Below are 22,505 nucleotides of genomic sequence, written 5' to 3' on the forward strand. Positions count from 1 at the left end.
CCTTAGGAACACAAGAATTCCGGCGCCATCGCGAGGACGGCAATCATGGAAGAACGCGATGTCTGCGATGTGTTAGATAATGCGCTCGTTCATCGGAACCGAGAAGAGAGAATTTGATTCATTTGAACCGCCAAAAGCTCAAACAGCACTGCTTTCCAGCCCGCTCGCCCAACCAGGCCACCAGCTAGTTGGCTCGGCAACCAGCTCTGCCCCAAGCGCACTCCGGGTCTCCCACCATCTGTACACAGCTTCACCCCACAACACAGGGTTATTGTTGCACCAATTGCTTGTCACGGGGTTTCCGTGGACGGTCTTCTCATGTCAGTTGTGTCCCCACCCCGCAATCAACAAGAGCAGCATGCAAAGGTCGGCCATGAATTCAGCCCGGCCCCCGCATGTCGCTACCTCGACACTTGACCACCAAACCATGTGCACTTCAATGACCTTACAGCGACTCCTATCCTCCCGCCACGCTGGTGCGCTCGCCTCGACGGAGACAGGCGTGTAGCCCAACAGGGTATGCTCACGGGTTCGTGTCCTCTCTACATGCCGCAGGTACAAGATTAACGGCCTGGCTACCCACCATCTTTTGTGCCAAGCACACGAACAAGGAACAACAAAACTTGAGAGTCACATGTCATAAAAGAGGGCAAATATTAGCGGGTCGCCACCCGCCCCGAATGGCGTGCGTCTTGAACCGTACCGAAAAGAGGAATTGTTGCTACCGCTGGCTTACCCGGGACCTCTGCACCCACTTCAACCGCTGCCCTCCTATCCGCCCTGCCGGTCAGATAGCCTCCCTGCCCAAGTTTCCCAACCCTGCCACCACGCCGCCATGCATCGCCTAGACATCATCCACCTCCCGAACAGGGTTGAAACCAGTCCACCTTGCAGCCCAAAGTAAGCCAGTCGGCGCCATTAACATCCACAAACTCCACGCTCTTCTTCTGGGCCTGCCTAAGGCGTCTGAAATAACACCATCACCGGCAGAGAGCGACAGCTCACAGTACAGCTGCTCCGCCGGCACGCTCCCCATCCCATTTCACAAGCGCCAAAGCCCAAACAAGACTCTACGCTATGGTGGAGCGGCAAAAGATGTACTGCCACTCGCACCTCCAGCACCGCATTTGTGCGGCGTTCGCGAACGAGCACGACCGAGCTTGCATAAGCGCATCTATGGGGATACCAACCACTCCAGATTCCTGGCACGACACGGCACTAAATACGACACCACACCTGAGCTCAAAGAGTCCAAATGCGCCTCCGCTGGCATACTTAAGCATCCTACACCAATCATCGACTCCTCGCGACCGCGCTGCCAACAAGACCACGATCCAAAACTTGACATAACGGAAAGATGACAGGACAGACAAAACAACCCAAGAGCCATATGCATCCTAGCAGGCCCGAAGATCGATATACACAAATCTCTGCTGGACGGCAGCCACGCATCGGTGACGCAGCAGCAGGCAAACGTCAGTGAGCCATTGCGTCCCCACTCGCCTGGCCAGGGCTGCTAGGCCACGGCTTCTTGCGCTAGCTGTGTCGATGTTGTTGCTGCTGATGCTGTTTATTGGCCTCGTCTGCTTCATGGACAACCATACTCAACATGCGCAGCACGCCGCGCCGCGGCGGCATCCGATCTACCTCCCCAGAATCCCCTTCCTCGCATCCCCCGGTGCCAGCCGCCTCCTCGCTGGCCCTCCGAGCCGGCGCCGCATCGGCTCCGTTTTGTTCCTGCGCGGACGCCGTCGCACCAGCCAAATCTAGACAGGGGAACCACGTGGGTTGCTGTTGATGTTGCTGCTGCTGATGTTTGACCTGGTCTGGCGCGGCCGTTGCCGCCGTTCCTTGTGATAACTGCGGCTGCCTCGAGGCTTCAGCCGCTGTGGAAGGTTGGTCAAAAGCTGGCCTTGGAGGAGCTTCATGCGGCGCTTGCTGGCTACCACCACCTCGCCGTTGCCATGGCTGCGGATGCTGTGGACCGCCCCCCTCCGCCACCTTAGAATCAATATCCATGCCTTGGCCCGATCGGTCTTCATCTCCCGTCCCATGGCCCTGCTCTGCCGCGGCCGGCAAACCCGCATGCGATCGACCCGCGTTAAGCAGTGCCTCAGCTCTCCCGGATTGTGTGGCAGTCGTGGTCGCTGGACCCGGCCCGCAATCCTCCATCTCCACGTCGCTCTGCTCACCAGTTTCCGCAGCATATTTATGCCGTGGTGCTGCTTGCCCTGCCCACCCGTGCCCCGCTCCTTCGCTGTGTCGACCGAAGCCGGAAGGAGGGTTCCTCGAGTCTACTGTTTCCACCGCGGGTCTGCAGCTGGGGCCTGCAACACCGCCCTCCCCCTCGCCGCCGCAGCTACCTGCCAAGTCGACGCCATCACCTGTGGGCCCAGCACGCCCCGACGTTCCCCCAGGGACGTACGGCTCGTCTACGTAGCGTGGGAAGGAATGTCCGCGCCCGTCCTCTCCGCCACCACCTACAGCGTTGCCCGACGTTGCCCGAAGTAGCCCGCCGGCGGTTAAGGAAGTTAGAGAAGGTTGGGATTCGGGTAGGTTATCGTTGTTGTCACTCGCACCGGGCCGCCCCCCGGGCGCCTGCTCTGGCCGTTGCGCATCGGGTTGCACATCGAAGCGCCATGACTGTGTTTGACCCTGTGAGCGATCCGCGCGAGGGCGTGACTGCTGTGCGTGAGGCTGTGCCTCGTGGCCACTGGGCCCCGCAGGCTCCATCGCTAATGTGCTGCCACCTCCGCCTTGCACGCCCTGGCCGGGCATGTATCGCGCAGCAGACCCGGACTCGCCTTGGCTGCCCAGGACAAGCGATGACAATCCCAGGCCTTCAGGTTCCGGCACGGAGCCCTGATGCCGCCGGCCTGAGCGGTTACCCTGGATAGCGTCAAGCTCGCCACTACCGCTTGCGCCACCGCTACCTCTGGCGGGACTTCGCCGTAGCTCGTGATCAGAGTCATCGTCCATGCGCCGAACGCCTTGGTGCAACGACTGCTGATGGGACGGCGCGCTAGTAAGGCCGTGTGCGGCGCGGACGTGGCTGCCGGCCATTGCCGAAGAGATTTCCGTTGCCTGTGCCGTGTTGCGGGGAACCAGCACCACGCTTTCCGCGGCCACACTATGCAGCGCAGGCCCACCACTGCCGCGGCCCTGTGCAGGTGCCTGGTTTTGCTGTTGTTGCTGCGTGCGCTTGCCACTGACAGGTAATTCTACGGGGCTAGGGGAGGATGGTTCCTGCCCTACGCCCAACCCGAAGGCAAACACCGTGGGTGCCGCCTGCCCCGCTGCTGCTCCCTCCCAAGGGAACATAGGGGCCGCAGGCACAGCCCGCCCGCCTGAGCCCGGTTTGGAGCTCGGCACCAGCATGGGTGCCTGCGTGGCTGACGCGACTGTCTGCAGCATGCTACCGCCACCACCTGCGTCAAGATTAAGCGAAGGCGACCGCTGCCCAGCCGTCCCGCCTGCCGCACCACCACGGGCGCCAGCGTTGGCTGGTCGACCGCCCGCAGCTGCACCAACTGGGGCGGAAGCGTTGCCCTCCGGCCTAACAGCACTGGCTGAGAAGGGCAGATTGCTGGCCTGCGCGGGAAGGAGAGTCGAACTGCCATTGTTCATCAGTGACAAACTAGGTGGCAGCATGCTGCTGCCCACGCCAGGCAGTGGCCCGCTCATCACAGGTTGGAGCGCTTGCGCCGGCTGCCGGTGGGCCCCGCCGCCAGGCGCCGGGGACCCCTGTTGTTGTTGCTGCTGCTGCTGTTGCGTTGATGTCCGGTTCGGTGGGTGACCGCTGAAGGGTGCGGCGGTCACCACAGAGAGGGCCGGTTGCTGCTGCCCAAAGGGATTTGTCGCGCCAGTGTGGGCGGTTGACCGGCTGGCAGCCAGATGCGCCTCCCCAGAGATGCTCCAATTGGGAGGTGTCTGCTGCTGCTGCTGCTGAGGAGACGGCTGTCCTGCTGGAGGCTGCTGTGGCAACTGCGGAGACGGCGGCTGATCGTGTCGAGGCCGTCGGGGCTCCTCATCCCGTCCACCACGGGGTCCACCGACCACCGGCCCCCCTTTGCCCTGCAGGGATGGGGTGGACACAGAAAATTGCAACTTTCCAGAGGCTAAATCAGTTTTAGTACCCGGACCATGCAACATGACTGCTTGGATCAAAACGTCAAAAGTGTCAACGCAAGGCCCGCGCACGTGTGACAAGGCCTGACCGGCCGGAGGCTGTGCAACACACCTGTCCGGAGGCCTCCGGCCGCGTTTCCAGGCAGACGACCAGGATTTGGTGAGACAGGACGTTGCCTCGTCCCCAGCCGACGAGCGTCCGGCCCACCAACGGCTCCATAGAAGCGCCGCGTAGGTAGAGCTCGCCTGAGCCCGCGTCGGCCACCTCGGCTAGATACACCTACAATTGAAGTAAGGGACAGCGGGCGCCTTTGTTGACTATAGAACTGCAGCATAGCGACTCAGTTTCTTACGCTGAATTCTCGCCGTGCACTATCCATATCATTGAAACTGCGTATACTTGCTGCTTGACCTCGTCGCTGTTCTGATTCAATTAATGGACATGAGGACCCTGCAGGACATGAGGACCAAATCCCCATATCCAAAATGCGCAAAAGGCGACAGGACGCGGCGTGCATGTGTTAACTAATTCAGAGAGTTCAGGCGGTGCTCCCCGACTTCCGCAGCGGTAGCGCACCTGCTGTTCCAGTTCCCCGTCAATCTGGTATCTGAGCAGCACCGGATGGGGTAAAAGTACAGCACCGTACAGGCTTTCAACCGCCTGCCGTGGCACCAACAGTTGCGCCGTCCGCTCCCTTTTACCATCCGGCTTCCGTTCAACCGGCAACGCTGCCACCACGTAGGAGGGCTCGGCCGCGGCTGTGATTGCTGCGTCGTCCTCCATTGCTTGGGCTTGCTGCAGCTGTTCATGGGGTTCCGGTGCCTTCAGACTAAGGTCAACACCCGGGCCGCCAAGGTACTCCGGTGCCTGGGGCTTGGCCGATGCGGCTGCCAGGTCCACATCAGAGCTCTTGCGGTGAGACCTGGCCAGGCTGGGTTTGTCCAAACTGGCATGGCCCCTACCCGGGAGGTTTCCCCGGGAGACAGGTGTGTCCAAATTGGAGCCGCCGCCGCCGCCGCCACCAGCCTGCGTCCCATCATATGCGGCGAAACCATGCAAAGCATAGGCAAGCAGCATGGGGTAATGAATGCAAAGGGCCACGAAAACTGAAGCAGCCCAGCAATGAAAGGCTCGTGCCCGATTCATGAAGTTGTCTGTGGCCATGAAAAGGTCCGGGGATAATGCACTTTACCTGCGGGTTGCTAGGGTTACTGCGCACGGACTTGTTCTCCACAAGCACGTTTGCCTGCTGCACTGTCTTAAGGCACAGGACCAGGCAACCGTCTTCGCTGATCATCCAGTCCTGCTGCGAGCGGCCCTCCAGAACCGTGGGGGGCAGGTTGTAGAGGTAGCAGTGCCCTTGCCTGTTACGATGAATCTGCAAACAGAGCGCAGGGCAACCGAAAGGGTCTGCTATCCAGGGTCCGTCACAGTTTGCTGCTGGCCGTAGACTGCGGGGCTGCCTGGTATCAAGTTGCTTACCTCGCACGCGAAGATATCTGGTTGCAGGCTGCCGTCCAAAGTGCATCGGACAGACACTGCTGCGGGCAGGTACTCGGGTGGCAACAGCTCGCTAACATTGGTCGGCAGTCGCAACGGCGCCGCAATGGGTCCGGCAACACCCGACGCCTGTAGCATGCTGCCTGTGCCTGTAAGCTGCGTGGCTCCGGCCAAAGACAAGTTGGATGCAATACTGGTCGTAGCCCCAAGCTGGGACGGCATGGCCGGGGCCCCCACGCGCTGCTGCTGCTGCTGTTGCTGCTGTGACAGCGGCGGTTGCGGTTCCAACCCAAGGTTTTCTGGTGGTAATTGCACATTGGCAAAGGCCGTACCCCCTGGCACTTCAGAAAAGTTGGTGAAGCGCGCAGGTGACGGGAGAGAGGTGCGGGGCTGGCCAGGCGGTGTGCCCCCACCGGCTTGGGGGTAAAGGCCCTCGCTGCCTGTCCGAGCGGGGGGTTCCCTGTAAGCCGGTGGCGCACTCCCAGGTGCTGTGCCGGTTCCAGGTTGCGGCCGCCCGCCACCAGGCAGCAACAGTTGCACGTCTCGGCTATCACGGACCCCCGGGTACCCCCGGCCTGCCGCAGCCCCTGTTGTTGGGCTTGGTGCTAGCCGCCGGCCCAGATTCGCGCCCTGAGTCCCGCTGACCCCGTAGACGCCCCGCTGCAGCTCCGCAGCCGCAATTGCAACCATTAGCCGGGGGTCGCTAGGTCCTAGCGCCCGCCGCAGCTCACTGTCACCGCTGAGGCCGCTGACGGCGTCATCCTCGTCGCCTGCGGTTCCAATCCGGGGACCTGCTGACATCGGCGTACCGCGATGGTATTGGCCCCCCTCCACGGCATCGTCCATTTCCAGGGGTTGTTGCTGCTGCTGCAGCAGCAGCATGGCCTCCTCGTCTCCGTACGGCAGGGGCGGCAAGCTGCGCGTCTGCTGAACGCGACCGGGATGTGGCGAAGGGGGAGAAAAGACTTGGAACATCTGTTGCTGCTGGAACTGTAGCTGCATCTGTTGCTGCTGCTGCTCCGACATCTCCGTGTCCTCATCGTCCTCCTTGCCCTGGAAACCCTCCGCAATGGCGGCTGCGATTTCATCCTTTGACGGCGAGCGCAGCAACAGCACTAGGCCGTCCGTGGGTGTGTGGCTCCAGCCAAGGAACCACTTCCCCATGGCCGTGCGCTTTAAGGTGCGACTTGTGATCCAGTAGTAGTGGGCGCCCTTATTGTAGAGCAAGTCTGCTTGGTGGACGCCGTTGAGCATGCGATTATCCAGCATCACCTATGGACGACGTGCGGGCACAGGAAGGCCACTAAGCTCCTCCGGGCCAGTTGCGTCAGCACACACTCCCAGCGCCCGCTGAATGGCAGGTTTAAGTAACGTTAGCAGAGCGCACATCGAACCTGTGAACTGGTCCCAGGCCCACTAAACTTAAGGGACGTGGTAGGACTCGTTTCGTATCAACAAAGATATAACAAATGCTTAGTATACGAAGATGCTGCGGTGAGGCCCCATTTCTGACGAGCACCAATAACCACAAGTATATGAACAGGGGTGGATGAGGAGGGGGCTGGACTGGACCGGTGGCTAATAGGAGCCTATTATTCCCCAGTACCGGCAATGGATACCCCATCCATACACCAGCCGTCATGACTATACGGGCAAAGTCAGCCGCACCTTGACCTGCAGCTCTGTCCGGGCGCCAACTTCGCCAAGCCACTCACGGACCTGGCCCACGCCAATATATAAGCGTGTTGTTGTCCGCACCAGCTTTGCACAGCCCTGCGTGTGGGACCATCCAACACGAATGTATCTCCCCGTGCGGTGTTGAAGCCCCGGCATATCACTCCACCGGAAACAGCAAAGTCGTGGGCCTGGTAACCCGCTGTAAACATACCCTGCCGGTAGCAGTGGCCCTCGAACCTCCACGCAAGCGCCCGGCCGAGCCACCTCTCCGTTGCCCGAACCTCGCTCCCGGCAGCAGTCCGGTCGGAGTGACAACCCGCTGGGCTTGCTCCATCTGCGGCATGCCATATGTCTTAGATGAATGGACACCTATTGATCAGAACTGTTCATGGGAGGTCGTGACGCTTAGGAAGGTTTACACCTTACCGCCAGCCTAGCTCCATCTCGTCCTTCCGGCCGCCAATCTAATAACAAGCCAGCGCCTGCCTGTTCTCTTGGGTTATCCCAATCAATTGCCAGTCTTCCGCTAAGCGCCTGTACCTTGGCCTGCAGAGCGGGAAGCAAATTGAAAACACGAGGAACCTGCTTATTGTCTTGTTATCCTGCATTACGTTCAAGCTGCAGACTACTTGCGCACCTGAGGCTCCGACAGATCCGCAGGAGCCTGCCGTTTGCGGTCAATGCCCGGGCCTTGCTCGTCGGCCGAGTCCGGTGGCTGCAGCTGAAGCTTAATCGTATCATCCCCAACCCTCGACCATCCAAACACCAAATGGCCTGGGAACCGATCCTGGGAAACCGCCCAAAGGCCGGACCTGCGTGTACAATGTCAAGGACAAAGTAAATTCAAGCGGGCGGGCGGGAAAACAGGCGATGCCCCAGCTCCAAGATTGTATGCGTGGAGATAACTCCTATACTTCACTCACAAGCGAAGCTCTGAGTCCTCCACAGAGACATAGCCATGAGCTGATACATCGTCAACCGGCTGCCCAGCCACTTCAAAGGTGACAGTGACTGATTTGGGGAGAGGACACCCGCCATACTCTCTGTCCCAGAAGCGGCGCGGGACGGTAATAATGGGGGCGAGGCTCTGCATCCGGCCACCAGCTCTTCAGACGCTCGGAGCCAGCACCGGCGCCCCCTGAGAGTCACCACAGATCATTTCCTCCTTGCCGTAATCATAATGCAGCTAGCTGCGATTGAGGAGAGGTGAGCACGCCGCGTGACAGAGTAACAAAAGAAACAAAACTACACAGGTAGTCCAGCGTTCTAGTCAATGTTGGTATGCAAATAACATATCATTCACGTCATACGTTCAGCTGGGACACAGAGCAGAGAATGGCTAAAATCTTGGGGATGTTGAAGTCCCGCGTAGAAATGTTGGTTGTCGGATATGCCAGGCCTGCTTGTATGGCTATTGTTTGATTTTGTTATGGAGATAAGTGGATAGAGAGTAGAGAGAGTAGAAAGCAGTGTACAAATCAGAACCTGTACAACGGCGACAGACCATCTCCGGCCGGGCCGAACTCCATGCTCTCCAAAAGGTATTTTGAGGTTTAATATATGTTGTTTTCGCCGGTGCCACAATGAACATGTTTGCTTCAATCCGCCCAAAGGCGCTCTCTACCCAGAGTTGCTATGTTTCAAGGACTCCTAGGAAGTTAAATAACTAGTGATTGGGAATGCATATTCCTAGACGCGGAGGCAACGCTAACTTCCTTCGAAACGCAGGACTACCTATTAGTCGTGCCACGCTCAGCGGGCTTCTCACAGAGCCCCAGGCGAAACTCTTTGGAAACAGATTCCATTACAACATCGCATTGCCTACCTGTGCACCCAAGGTGGCGTCAAGTTGCTGCCAGTTTGCGCTCGTCGCCCCCCAGCTAGTGAAGACCGAAGGCGGAGTCGGGTCTCCGCCAACCATACTCGCCTCCTTATTTTTAGGAATGAAGAGTACGGTCTTTCAATTGCCTTTAGAGATTTCTGGAGATGGCGTCTTTAATGTTACACCAGGAAGAGATAAATTTGCATGACGTACGGATGTAGTTACTCGTCAGTTCGGTCCCGCGGAGTTATTAAGACCACCTACCAAGCACTTCCTTTGTCCATACAGGGCGCCACTTCGCCCATCTTAACCGTGTGCTCGACATTCTCCTTTGGCATACACAGGGTAGTGTATAGTGAGCTGCGGTTTTGGGCAGTGGACGGAGGTGGAATGACTATTGAAAAGCAGGGCGCACGATACAGGTCCAGTCGAAGCGAGGTTGCAGCTGTGCTTGCTTGCATGCGGCTGTAACCGCACCCAAGCTCTGACGCATGACGGTCGTACCAGGCATGCAGCTGAGGAGGCTTGATCTTGATCTTGCTACATCGTACCGCGGGAATCTCTCAGCATAGCTACGTCCACCACATCATAATCATCCAAAACAAAATCCCACAAATCCAATCCTCAGAAGTATGGTTTCTGCAAATCCACGGTATTATGAAGATGATAGCGTACGATTTCTGTCCGGTAGAGTCCGGTCTTCACATATAATCTTAACGATGGCAGCGGTACACAGCGCTGCCCGCATTAGCACCCGTGCCTAACTCTTTCGCGCATAACACAATCAGGGCGCATGCCGCTGTAGCTACGAACCTGCCCATGCGAAACTGAATGTGGGTCATACGGTTTATCTACCATACAACCGGACAGAAGCAGCCGATGAAACTGTGCACAACTGGAAGAGATCTCCGCACTGTTGGCAAGGGAGGAAAGAGATGACACACCAGGTATGCACCAGATGATGTTGAAATCCTTACCGAGCCGCCTGGGTCCAATCTCGTTCCCGGTTGAAATCCGTCTCGTTGTGGGATTTCTTAACGCTCTGGGCAGGCCAACACCCCACCCGTGCCTCTCGTCCTCGCCTTGGCCACAGCCATTAGTACCGCAGCCCGGCAAAAACCATGGGGTACGCAACCCGTGTAGCTTGAAGGCCGCGTACCCCAAAAGAAGAAGAAGCCTGCTATCTTGTTTGCTGATGCCTCCGCGACTGTATTACGGCACCGTATTACAACGGGCAGCAGGCTCCCTACAGACATCCCCTCTGCTGTCCTGGCGTACCATTCGCCATTGCCTGGACTGGAACCAAGTGTCTGCTGGGTGCCAAGTCCAGTATCATAGCTGCACAAAGGCCTTATGGGGCACAGTCCACGCCCATGGGGGCGCAATGTGCCCAGCCATGAAGTAAATCGCTCGAGCCAACCTATACACACAACGTATACATAACTTTCTTCGGTAAGGAGTGATTCGTGCGCCAGCCTCACCATCTCCTGGACACGGCTCAGGCCATTACAACACAGCCGCAGACAAGCACTGTCTGCAATCGCCGGCACACCCACCATACCTTCCTAGGTCCGCAAGATCGACGAGGAAGGATGGCATGCAGCCACGCACTCATGCAACTGGACCATCAATCACACGGCCACGTCACTGCTTGCTCACTTTCAGAGTCTCCCGCCCGTCAGATCAAGCAGTCCCGATTACAACAATCTGCTATAGATGTCCAGGAGCTTGATAGCGCCCGTGTTGCCATTGTGGTTAATGCTGTATTTTGCGTCTTCAAGGGAAGCTCGCTAGTTCAGGTCACAGCCAGCGGTAGGCAGCTTTAGCACACACCATGCCAAGGTACCGTCAAGTCACTCATGGCGGTCAAAAGGTATGCATGCAGTGGGTAAATCGCAGCAATCGGCATCAGACGGCGTCGATTGCAGGCTCGGTTTGCTACTCCCATGCCCCGACCGTGACGATATCCACACTCCAAACAGCTGTTCTACTGTGTGTCGCTGCGTTGCAAGCTCGTGTAACACCTGTTTACAGCAGTTTTGAGCCTGTCCGAGCGCAGCTTCGACGTTGGCACTTGGTCTCTGTGGTCATTTATCTCCCTTATCGTCTGCTGAATCATTCTTGCTGTTAACCTGTGCATGCGCGAAAATCAGGTTTCCTGATGACTTGCTAGGCCTGCTGTGCGGTAGATCATATTAGCATTACCCGCCAGATGGTATGCTGTGCGGTGGTGTGATTTGCATGCTGACATGCCTGCAACCTGGGTTATAGCTCCCCAGCCCGCCAGGCACTGTGCATCTTTAACTCAAAATTGCGAGGCAGAAAACAGTGTTATCAGCGCTCCTGCAGTCATAGCGTAAAGAGCGCGTAAACCCAAGGAGAGTAGTTGTGCACGCATCAAGCCCACGCACCGTCGCCATCAGGTTAGTTTAGGAGGTTTCACTGACGCATTATTATCATCGTCACTCCATTCTCGCATTGCATCCTCGAACAAACGATTCGTTTGAGCCTCAAGCCGTTCACGGTCTCGTTTCGGACCTTGCTTCATTTTCTGCATACAATGGATGAAATTTTTAGGCAGAGACATTAATCATCTTGAGCTGGTTAATTACCTACCAATCGCGTTTCGCTCTCCGTCAGCTGGACATAATAAACTATCGTCGCTGCTAAAAGGCACGTCCCTCCGAAGACGGCAACACCCCTAGTTGACATATCGTAGCAATTTTAGGTCGCTTTAGTGTTATAGGGTGTGTGAAGCTATCGGGATCGTTTGTATGGCGTATGTACGAAGTGCCGTAGATGCATTTACAATTTGCACTGTGTGAGCCGCAACATTCAGCATGCATCCTGCTACTTAATATAGCCGCGCTGGGGCTTGTATAAGATAAATATCCCACGTTGGTATCTTACAACAGGCAATTAAGAGGGCTGCAGGGCAGTCCCATCAGTGCATAGGTCATTTCCACAGACTTTAGCTAAGTAAAATGGGCTGGGCTTACTCAGGGGAGTGGGGAATGCTGGCTGGCTTCTGCTTTGCCACCCTGAAGAATGCGCAAGAGGGCCGTGCCTGGTTTCGGCGACCATGGATTCATGCCTCTGGCATGGTTGCGGGCTACTATCTATTTAAGGCAGCGTCCGACTGGGAGGACGAGGCGCTGCGGCGCATCATTACACGCTATGAGCGGAAGGGCTATGTCATTCCCGAGAATCGCAAGGAATTGTTTGCACCTGCGACATACAAGTAGAAGCTTTTATACTGACCCAGGTAAGGCTTGCCGATGCTGCGGCTTGCTCTGTGGTGGGAACCGTGACTACAATCCAGCATTTTAGTACTCAGCAATCGGTTTATCAAAGACCCTTGGTGATGGAGAGTGGAGCATACTGCAGGGGCGCTCACTTGCTATACCTGCTTTTCTCTTTTTGTACGGCCTTTGGCATGCCCAGGGTGGCCATGCCGATGGTCAATCCTTTGGTGCTAGGAGTGTTGCGCTCTCATTTCCAATCGCTTACCTTCTCCCTCCCGATTCTTACCAGCCGACCGCCTCTTTCACCTGCAAATCGCGACGCGGGAGCTCGTTCACAGGGCCCTCAGCGGCATCAACAAGTGCCGCAGCCGAGCTCTTGAGCCTCAAGGTGTCAGAACACCGGAACAGTAGGCGGCCTTCTGCGCGCGCTCTGGTAAGAAGTCATATCAGCCGTCTCGGTGGCGCTACTCACTTATCTGCCCGCGTGTGAGCCCGTAAGAGGTTACGGGGAGGCCGAAAGGCGCAGCGGTAGGGAGAGAGCGGCCCCGTCTCCATTATTCCACATGGCGCTCCGCAACGGCGCTACCGGCGGCTCCCCTCTCCCTCTCCTCTCATTGGAAAAATTGACGGTGCATGGCCGTTTCTCTGTGTGTGTGTGTGTGTGTGTGTGTGTGTGTGTGTGTGTGTGTGTGTGTGTTTCTTTTTGAGCGGGATTTGGGCTAGCGGCCCTATGAGGAGGAGGAGAACTGGTCTGCATGCTGTACCTAACTAAAAACAGCCACGTCACTTGATGGAAGGCACGTGGTGCGAAATGTTGTTGTCGGGGCTCGCACACACGTCTTGGCGGCGGAGAGCGGACCGTCCATTGTTGCTTCCGGGACGGGCCGCGCCCCCGGGCCCTCCGCCATTACTTACTTTGCTGGCTTCGGGTCGTGGGTTGTGTAAAGCCTCAAGCAACTGGCGCGACTGATGCTGATTCCACATTTATTTATTCCGGGTACAGGTGTACGTGTGTGTTTGTGTGTGTAGAAAGTTTTCCGAATCCTTCTGTAAGCTTTTTGAATTTTGAAACGATTCAATCGATTAACAGAGTAACGACTGACAACTGGTCTCCAGCGAGAGATTCATGGGTTGGCAGCTACGCATATAAGTCAATGGTTAATAACCTCAATAAAACCGTCTCCATCTCTTGCCGGACGCGATTGTTAACGCTGTCCATCGGTTCTCCTGTCCTGCCCTGTCCTGTCCCGTGGAGAGCGACCTCGATGATATGTCCGGCTGTGTCCAATCAATGTGGTTGTCAGTTCAGGTCATCGGTTCGATTCGGGGAAGGGGCTGTTCAGCTCTGTTAGTTCCTGTGATAGTGGCCTGTACCGGCGGAGCTTGCGCTCGGGGTTTATTCGCTCGGTCGATGCCCCCTGATCATCGCGTCCTTGCGGGGTGACTTGACACAGGTCGGGGCTTGAGTCATCAGGCATCACGTCAGGAGGTGTCCACTCCTCCTCCTCCTCTCTTCCCCCTCCCCCCTCCCCCCGACCACACACCCACGCCCGCACCCGCACCGTACATTCGCATGGCACTCATCAGCCACCGGCCTGTAGGTTACACTTCCGCGAAACGGGACCGGATTTCCGCGAGTACAGACGGTACAGATACGCGAGTACAGACCACCTGAAGGGAAGTGAGGGGACTCTTGGTAAGTCCACTTCCGCGTCACCACCACCGCCACTACTATCATCATCTGCAGCATCCTCACCATCTCCAGCAGCAGCAGCAGCAGCAGCATCACCGCCATCGGGTTATTGGCCCCCCCCAACTCCCCACCAGACCCCACAACACGAGTACACGACGAGGTAACGAGTTCTTTTCCAAGACACCCACTCCAGGGGGGTTAACCCCCCCACGTAGCTGCCCAAACTACTAGCTGCGAATGCCAACATCGCTGGCCCACATGCCATGCCGTGACACGACACGGCATGGCAATGATACGTCGTCCTGCTCTGTTGCTGCGCATTGCAGCACAGCTAGCGGCCCCAACCGCGGCCGCACCGCAAAATTACTTCCGATGGGTTCCGTGAAAAAGCCCCCAAGTACTCTTGCCAAGCGTCCCAGGTTGGACCGGCAAGACCGTTGGTTGCACTTACATCCCAGAACAAACACACAGACACACACAGACATTCGACGAGCTAAATTGAGTTCATGTGGCCGTCAATATGATTTTCAGAGAACGAAAGCAAACAGCGGAACCTCGTAACCCAACAGACAAAAAGAAAACAAGCAAGGCCTCCAGTGACCCATTTGTTGTACAGGGCGGTCTCAACCAGATCGAACACAGGAGCCAAGGTACATGAGCAAAGTACGGACAGCCGTACAGCTCCCGCATACGGGATGGTAGAAAGACAAACTCGTTGAGCGCGAACACACGGCGGGCCCCACATTCCCGCTGACGTGGCGCGTCAAACGCGTAAACACACCCTTAAGTTCCTCCCCTAAAGGGTTTCCACACCAACCAATAGGAAAGATAGCCACATGGTAGGTTTCGTCACCCCCACCTCAGAGAAGACACACACAAGCGCGGCACCTCCATCCCTCCCTCCCTCCCTCCCTCCATCCATCCATCCAACCTCATCCTCAAGGTGTCGGGGCCTGGTTTGTTCCGACGCGGCACGGCCACCCGACGACAATTGCACAGCCTAGGTCTAGGCCCTCCTCCCAACAACCCCCAACACAACGCGCTCTGAAAAAACCCCCACACGAGGGAGCTGTGCTGCCTCCTTTGTGTTGTTCCTTCCGGCCCCTTATCTGCAGTCCCGTCTAGGTGCCCCCCCCCCCCGGCTGCCCCCCGCTCCCCCAACAAACACGCCACCAATAAGAAGAACCATCGCCATTACCATTTAATCATTTAGCACCAACAGCAAAACACTACAAACAGCAACAACTACTACTACTACTACTATTACTACTACGACAACATCAACAGCAACGTTGCAAACACCGGCATCTCATCATGGCTCAGTGAGCGGTGGCGTGCAGCCCGATGCGATGGTGTTCTGGGGCCGCTGGGCTCCTCCCGCCCGCATCACCCGCGCCAGCTCCTCAATGCGGAAGGGCTTCACCAGGAAGGCCTCAATACCCGCCTCGCGACAGCGGTCGTGAAGCGTCTTCGACAGCAACGGGGGGCAGAGGAGGCAGCAGCGGCAACAGCAGAATACAGCAATATGCAGAAGCAAAAAGGGAGGAATGGCGCTGTCAGCCTCGTCAGCAGCGCACATACGTGCATCAGCATCAGCATCAGCATCAGCAGCACTTGCAAACCGGGGGACGGAAGCAGCGGGAGGAGTGTTGCGCTTGGGTTGGGCAGGAGGGACGGCAGGAGCGCCATTTGACAGGGGGGAAACGGGTATTTGTGACACGGCATGGCCATATTAATGACACCTCCAAGCGTCAGCAAATCTCTTACCCCTCACCCCTCAACCCTCTCATGTCTCTGTCTCTGCATATAATATAGCCCCCGTCAAACGGTTGCTCTTCCAGCTCCCACCCACCTGCACCGTATCCGCCGACAGTGCAATAATCCTAGGACGCTCCTCGGGCTTGTAAGTCTCCTGGATGCGCTTGCTGGCCTCCAGACCGTCCATCTCGGGCATGTGGATATCCTGATCAGGCAACCACGTAGAGCAGAAAGAAGAGCGACACGGGGGAAAGGCACCGGGGGGGACACGGGCGTCACCAAGCGTTACATGGGCTCACTGTGCCTACCTGTCTCAGTCATTCAGTCACGCCAATCTGTCCGACTGTCCGTTTGCTGACAATCTTCCTAACCACTTCATGCACCTAGTAATGATGAAAAGTGCGGGTTTAGGGTTTTAAGTGGGCCTGTAACAATGGGTCGCAGATTGCAGCCACATGCGGTCAGCCCAGTGGGTTGTACGACTTCCTAACCCCCCCCGCAGCAGTAGCAGTAGCAGTAGCCCTAAGACCATCCCCGAACTCCTCACCCCCCTACCTCCCCTCCTCCACCCTCTCCAGGCGTGGGGAGGGAGGCAGGGAGGTAGGGAGGGATGGAGGCAGGTAGGCAGGGAGGGAGAGAGGGAGGGGGGGAAATAGACGCACCATGAGAATCAGGTCGTAGGTCTTCTTCTGCAGCGCCTGCAGCACCTGCAGCCCGTTCTCCACCATATCGGGGGGCTGACAGCCACCGCGCAGGATCTGCTGAAGCACCTTGAGGACCACCTGGTGTGTGTACGGCAGAGTACGGCAAGGTACGACAGTGCGGTACGGCTCAAGGGGCAGGACCAGAGCAGGACCAAGACCACAGGATAATGCCCCCTAAAAATCGTAATGGATAACTAATAGGGAAACACAGCTCCTTTGCTAAATTGCAGTACAACAGCCGTCGTCGTCGTCGTCGTCGTCGTATACCGTTCACCAACCGCATCTGGCCGGAACATAGAAAAAAACACGGGACCATATGGTGTCAAGGAGCGACGTGGCGCCCAGCCCATATCCACCGCCTTTCTGCTCAAAATCCATTGCCACTGATGACAGCTCCCTTCAGATCCCCCCCTCGAATCCCCTGGCAACCGCACCTTTTGGTTCACCTTGTTGTCCTCCGCGATCAGGATTCGCAGCTGTTGCTGCTGAGACGGCTGCTGTGGCGGCGGTTGTGGTGGCGACGGTGTTAGACCCTGTACGGCATTGTCGGCAACCGTCCCCACACCGGCGATGGGTCCCGGCACCGCCGCGGCGGGAGGCCGGGGGGCTGCCGGCTCCAGAACCACACCGGGGGTAATGGCGGCTGTCGCCGCCGCCGCGACAGGACTTTCGGCCGCGTGCTGCAGAACCTGTGGCTCTGCTGTTGTTGCTGCTGTTGTTTCTGTTGTTGTTGCTGCTGTTGGCCAGAAGCAAAACCTGCTACCAGAGTGCGCGCCGTCGCCACTGTCCGGTGTCGACGGCAGCAGCTCTGCACGCACGCGTAGACGGCGGGGGGCCCCGGCGCAAGTACGCCAAGGGTGTCGTACATCACCTCCGCAACCCCAACCACAAACCATATACCAGTAACACGGCGCCTACTCCTCCTCCCTCCCTCCCTCCCTCCTTCCGCTCTCCTCCAAACTCACTGCCCCAGCAATCGCCCGACCTCCGGACCGCGTACCCCGACCCGGGTCGCTGCACTCGCACACCCACCTGCATGTTCGGGAATCGGCGCCTGCTGCTGCCGAGTTGTGTGCAACACACGGCCCGGTCCCAGACCGCTTTTGGTGGCCGGCTCCCCCCCGCCTCCTCCTCCCGGGCCGCTCCCCGCGGCCCCCCGCAGCATCAGGTTGGTTCGCTCCAGGGCGGAGTTGTCCAGCGATGTACGGCGGTTGAGACTCTCCCAATCGGGGCCTCGCTTGAGCCGCCAGGACTTGAGCGTCTGAACCAGGACGAATTGAAATGGTGGATGAGGTGCTCGTACTTGATTGAAAAGGTCCAGTACGGCAAGGACGAAAAAGTACGAGACAGAAAAGCGGAGCCAAAGGAGCAATGGAGAGGAAAAGGACAATTGTGCTGTGCGTGCATGTGTGTGTGCATGTGTGCATGTGTGTGTGCATGTGTGCATGTGTGTGTGTGTGTGTGTGTCACCTACACCCCCCTAACTGAGGGGGCGCCTCACCCGAGCCACCCGGACATGCTAGTGCTGCGAACTATAGACCCATACACCCAGGTATTCTGCCAGTAGCAGTAGCAGCAGTAGCAGTAGCAGTAGCAGTAGCAGTTAGTAGTAGCAATAGCAGCAGTAGCAAGCACCTGGTCTTCCGTCCCCGCTGGTCGTACACCACATGCAAACACCTGGAACGTTATGCCGTACACTCACCTGGATGGACTCGCTAGGTATGGGGGCGTTACACAACTTGGGGGCGCTACTGCCATTCCACCGCAGTAGCGCCGTCGCTTTGACGAGCGTTGTCATGAGGCGGCCATGCCGTACGGGCACCGCTAGCGCTACCACCAGGGGCTGTAGCGCCGGCGGCAGTAGCTCTCTATTGCCGAGTGCTACAACCGGTCGACCCTTCCAGCCTGCCTTGAGCGCCGGAACCAAACGGTCCATGGATACGACAAGAATGTCGTACGGGGGGGTACGTGGACCCGGCATCGGCGGCGGCGGCGTGGCGATGGCGTCAACTGACGAGTTGACGGAAGCTGTATCGGGAGCAGGAGTTGCAGCGGTGATGGGAGAGGCGGCAGCGGAAGGGGGATATGACGGAGGCGGCGTCGGGAGTGCCGCCGGCACGGCGCAAGCATTAGCTTGTACGGCGGCCAGGCCCACTTGCCGACAGCTATTCCAGACTTGCGTTGACGTGGCGGCATGAGAGACATCTATCAAAACTGTACGACCAAGCAACGCCGACCGCTCCTCCGCCACCATGTCAGCGCCGACGGCAGGTATATATGCACCGACGACGGAGCCGCCGAAACCGCTACAACTACCGGCGCTAGTGCGTTGCGGCGGCGGCGCCGCCGCCACCGTGGCCATGCCTGCCTGTGCTGTTGCGGTTTGCGCGTCGCCAGTCAAAGCGGCTGCGACGGCGACGGCGACGGCGCCGCTATCACCGCTTCCCTCTCCGCCATCTATCGGCGTGCCGTCCGGCAGCCACGGCGACGTGCGCAGCTCGCGGCCGCTACTGCCGCTGCTGCCGCCGCTCAGCCGTGGCGCGGCAGCGCTGCTGCTCGGCGAGTTTGACCAATGCCCCGTGCCGCCGCCACCCAGCCCCAATGCCGCCGCCGCCGCCGCCGCGGCAGCGTTGCCGCCAGAGCTATGTCCCTCATCCGTCGACGATCGCGGCGTACAATCACTGGAATTCGCCGTCGGGGTCGACGCCGCGCTACGGCTGGGCGAACAGGGCCAGGGGCCGTCGCCATCAGCCCATTCGGCCCGCAGCGTGAAATGGAAGGTGGATCCGACTCCCAGTTGAGATTCCACCCAGATGTCACCCCGCATGAGCTGTGCCAGACGTTTTGAGATGGCAAGGCCCAGGCCCGTACCGCCGTACCGCCGTGACATGGTTTCCGTACCCTGCCGAAAGTGCTGAAATAGCTTCCGAGCTGACTCCTTCCCGATACCGATACCCGTATCAGACACGGCGATGTGTACGAACGTGACGGCGTCGTCGTCATCGTGGTCGCCGTCAGTACTGCTGCCGCCGTCGTGGCCGCCGCTGGCGGCGGAGTTGGTCGCCGCCGGCGCTGCCGCCTGCCAGGTGCCGCCGGGCCCCACAGAGGTGCCGGCGGGGCCCGCTGGCTCGGTGGTGGCGTCCTTAGCGTCCCCCTTGGCGGCGGCGGCGGCGGCGGCAGCTCCGTCTCCGCCGTGTCGTTCCACACAAACCCTGACCACCACCTCCCCTCGCTCGGTGAACTTGACCGCGTTGGAAAGCAGATTCGCCAACACCTGTTGCAGTAGCAGTAGCAGCAGTAGCACCGTCACTGGTTGTTGTCGTACAGCTGACACAACGAAATATTCGAGTGCCAATCTAACAAGCAGGGGATTGGCACTAAGCCGCCGCACCAGCACCAGCAGTAGCAGCAGTAGCAGCACCAGCATCTGACCACCCAGCCCCTCGCTCACCACTTCCCTACAAGCCATGGTCACCACCCTAACCCCCCACCCCTCCGCCTCCTTCCCTCCTTCCCCATCACAACCAACCTCTCATACCCACAAGCACCCACCCCATCCTCGTCTTGCTGAGCCGGTGTCCCCCTCTTCCTCCTCCTTCCCTCCCCCCCTTCCTTTTCCCCCCCCTTTTTATCCTAAGCCTGCACCAGGTCTTCTACCTCTCTGGACCGCATCTCGCCCTCATCCCCCCCCCCCCGCGTCCAAACCCCCTCCACCCGGGCCCCCGAAACACACACACACGCACGCACACACGCACGCGCCTGTCGTATCCTGACGGGGTCCCCCATAAGAGGCCGGGCCAGTGCCGCATCGTCCATCAGGTAGGCCAGAGCGAGGCCCTTCTTGGCCGCCTCAGCCGCCACCAGGTCCAGACAGGCCTCGGTAGCCTGTTTGGGGGGGGTTGGGTTTATGGGGAGGGGGGTTGGGTTTGTGGGAAGGGAGGGTTGGGTTTGTGGGAAGGGAGGGTTGGGTTTGTGGGAAGGGAGGGTTGGGTTTGTCGGAAGGGGGAATGCAGAGGAGAATAAATGAAGGAATGAAGAAATGGAGGTGTAATGGCGTCCTTGGCGTCCCCCTAAGAAGCAACCGATACAACACGGGCGAGGAGCGGATACATACAGACATACATCCACACATCCATGCATTCGGCAAACGCACTTGTCGAAGGCACGTGGGCCGCCTTTGCAGCTCCAAAGAGCCGTGATCGATTTTGGAGAAGTCCAGGATGTCCCCGAGCACCCCCAGAAGGGTGGAGCCGCTCTCCAGAACGGTTTCCGCCAACTCTCGCTGCTCCGGAGTGAGGTGGGAGCTCAGCAGCAGCTGCGCCGTGGCGATCATGCCGTTGAGGGGGGTACGGATCTCATGACTCATGTTGGCCAGGAACTGCGACTTGGCCTCCATAGCCGACTCCGCAGCCTCCTTGGCATCACGAAGCTGAGCTTCGGACTGCTGACGTGCCAGCTACGCGGGTGTGCGTGTGCGTGTGCGTGTGTGTGTTTCGTTGTGTTTGGGGGGGAGGGGGAGGGAAAGGCCGGGGAAAAGGGCGGGGGTGTAAAGTCGGACATGGCAAGAGAGGCAAGGGGGCGAATGAAGGCAGAGTGTATGTGTCTGTATGTATTTCGCGGGGAAAGATGAACCACGAACGAGTGAAGCTGCTGCCAAGGAAAGAGGAGGGTGTATTTCCGGGGGGGGGGGAGGGAGGGGAAAGAGTGAGTGAAGGGGGGGGGGGAAAAGGTAAACAACGAACCCCCGGTGAGAAATGTGGATTCAACGGCAGTCCCCCAGCACACAAACACAACCCCAGCCTCCACGTCAGCATCACACAGCCACCAGCCCCCCACCTTCTTGTCCACCGAACACACACCGCCCTTCCCCCCGTCCCCCCTGGAGGTCGCCCTTACCAGCTCAGTGACGTCATGCTGTACGCCAATGTACGCCAGCAGCTTCCCAGAGTACGGCGCAACTACCGGCTCCAACCGCAGCTCGTTCCAGAACGCCGTACCATCCCGAGTGTAATTGAGCAGCTGTACGGTAACCGGCTGGTGGCGGGCGAGGGCCTCTCGAATGGTTCGTACGGCAGCCGGGCTCGTGTCGCGGCCCTGAAGGAAGCGGCAGTTGCGACCCACGACCTGCGGAAGTAACGGATGCGGGTTTTTGAGGGTTTGGGGGTTTTGGGATTTGGGTTTTTTTCCTCGACATTGGTATCCCCCACACTTCGGGACTCGGCTGGTTGGGGATGTTTCAGTTTTAGGGTTCAGCAAAGAGGAGTCCCGGAAGCTGTAAAATAAACATGTCTTCTGCTGTCGATGTATGTATGTATGTATGTATGTATGTATGTATGTATGTATGTATGTATGTGTGTTGGGCTATTTCTCTCCGCTGCGCTTTACCGGCACCTGCACACCAACACATATCAACATATTCTTTTATATATCAACATATAAAACCACACATAAAACCACATAGGGACACATTTTCATATACTCCTTTGACCTGAATTCCAACATCATAGCTCCAACACCATCCCTAACATTCATCTTTATATTTCTCCCCCCTTCCCCACTCTCTAAACCCCCTCTTCCACCTCTCCCCCCCCATGTCCTACCTCCTCGCGGCTGTAGCCGGTCATGGACAGAAAGGCCTTATTCGTGTAAACGATGGGATGGTCGGGTGCGGAGGCGTCGGTGATGGTGATACCCTCCCTCAACGCGTCCAGTGCCAGCGTCTGCTGCTGAAGCAACGGGAGGGTTACACGACACACGGCGCACTCCCCACCGCTGCCGCCGCCGCCACTCGCGCTGCAACTATCGCCACCTGCACCCAGCGCCGCCGCCAGGCTCTCCACCCGGGCGACCCGCAATGCGCCGCCGTCACCGTTCCCTCCACCACCTCCACCACCTCCACCACCACCACCATCTCCAGACCCGGTCCCAACATCATTATTCTCAGTCCCATCACCACCAATGCCGCCAGGAGTACCGC

At 58.4% G+C, this 22,505-nt stretch overlaps 4 protein-coding genes across 4 annotated transcripts; 1 reads left to right on the top strand and 3 right to left on the bottom strand.

Moving 5' to 3' along the window:
• Positions 1-1,536: 1,536 nt before the first annotated feature.
• On the bottom strand, positions 1,537-10,149 carry VOLCADRAFT_120709 (uncharacterized protein; the record flags this gene model as incomplete). The annotated part of the gene is made up of 9 exons (XM_002949203.1): positions 9,942-10,149; positions 7,944-8,118; positions 7,733-7,852; positions 7,298-7,402; positions 5,612-6,901; positions 5,322-5,507; positions 4,706-5,155; positions 4,241-4,408; positions 1,537-4,074 (listed from the first exon to the last, which is right to left on the bottom strand). The coding sequence occupies exons 1-9, from the start codon at positions 9,968-9,970 to the stop codon at positions 1,537-1,539; spliced, it is 5,061 nt and encodes a 1,686-aa protein (XP_002949249.1). The 5' UTR covers positions 9,971-10,149.
• A 1,909-nt stretch (positions 10,150-12,058) lies between these two features.
• Positions 12,059-13,463, top strand: nuoP1 (NADH:ubiquinone oxidoreductase 10 kDa subunit). Its single transcript, XM_002949072.1, has 2 exons — positions 12,059-12,393; positions 12,712-13,463. Exon 1 carries the CDS (start codon positions 12,113-12,115, stop codon positions 12,371-12,373), a length of 261 nt encoding a protein of 86 aa, XP_002949118.1. The 5' UTR covers positions 12,059-12,112; the 3' UTR covers positions 12,374-12,393; positions 12,712-13,463.
• Positions 13,464-19,328: 5,865 nt separating this feature from the next.
• On the bottom strand, positions 19,329-20,894 carry VOLCADRAFT_58998 (uncharacterized protein; the record flags this gene model as incomplete). The annotated part of the gene is made up of 3 exons (XM_002949204.1): positions 19,329-19,607; positions 19,749-19,905; positions 20,695-20,894. Coding segments are annotated over 3 exons (636 nt in total), but the record flags the coding sequence as incomplete, so codon positions are not given.
• Positions 20,895-21,430: 536 nt separating this feature from the next.
• Positions 21,431-22,230, bottom strand: VOLCADRAFT_59125 (uncharacterized protein; the record flags this gene model as incomplete). Its single annotated transcript, XM_002949205.1, has 2 exons — positions 21,431-21,652; positions 22,129-22,230. Coding segments are annotated over 2 exons (324 nt in total), but the record flags the coding sequence as incomplete, so codon positions are not given.
• Between the last annotated feature and the right edge of the window lie 275 nt (positions 22,231-22,505).

Source organism: Volvox carteri (assembly GCF_000143455.1).
Source record: "Volvox carteri f. nagariensis unplaced genomic scaffold VOLCAscaffold_13, whole genome shotgun sequence".
NCBI lineage: Eukaryota > Viridiplantae > Chlorophyta > Chlorophyceae > Chlamydomonadales > Volvocaceae > Volvox > Volvox carteri.

Coding starts and splice junctions, on each gene's coding strand:
- nuoP1 (XM_002949072.1), top strand. CDS start 12,113: ATGGGCTGGGCTTACTCAGGGGAGTGGGGAATGCTGGCTGGCTTCTGC.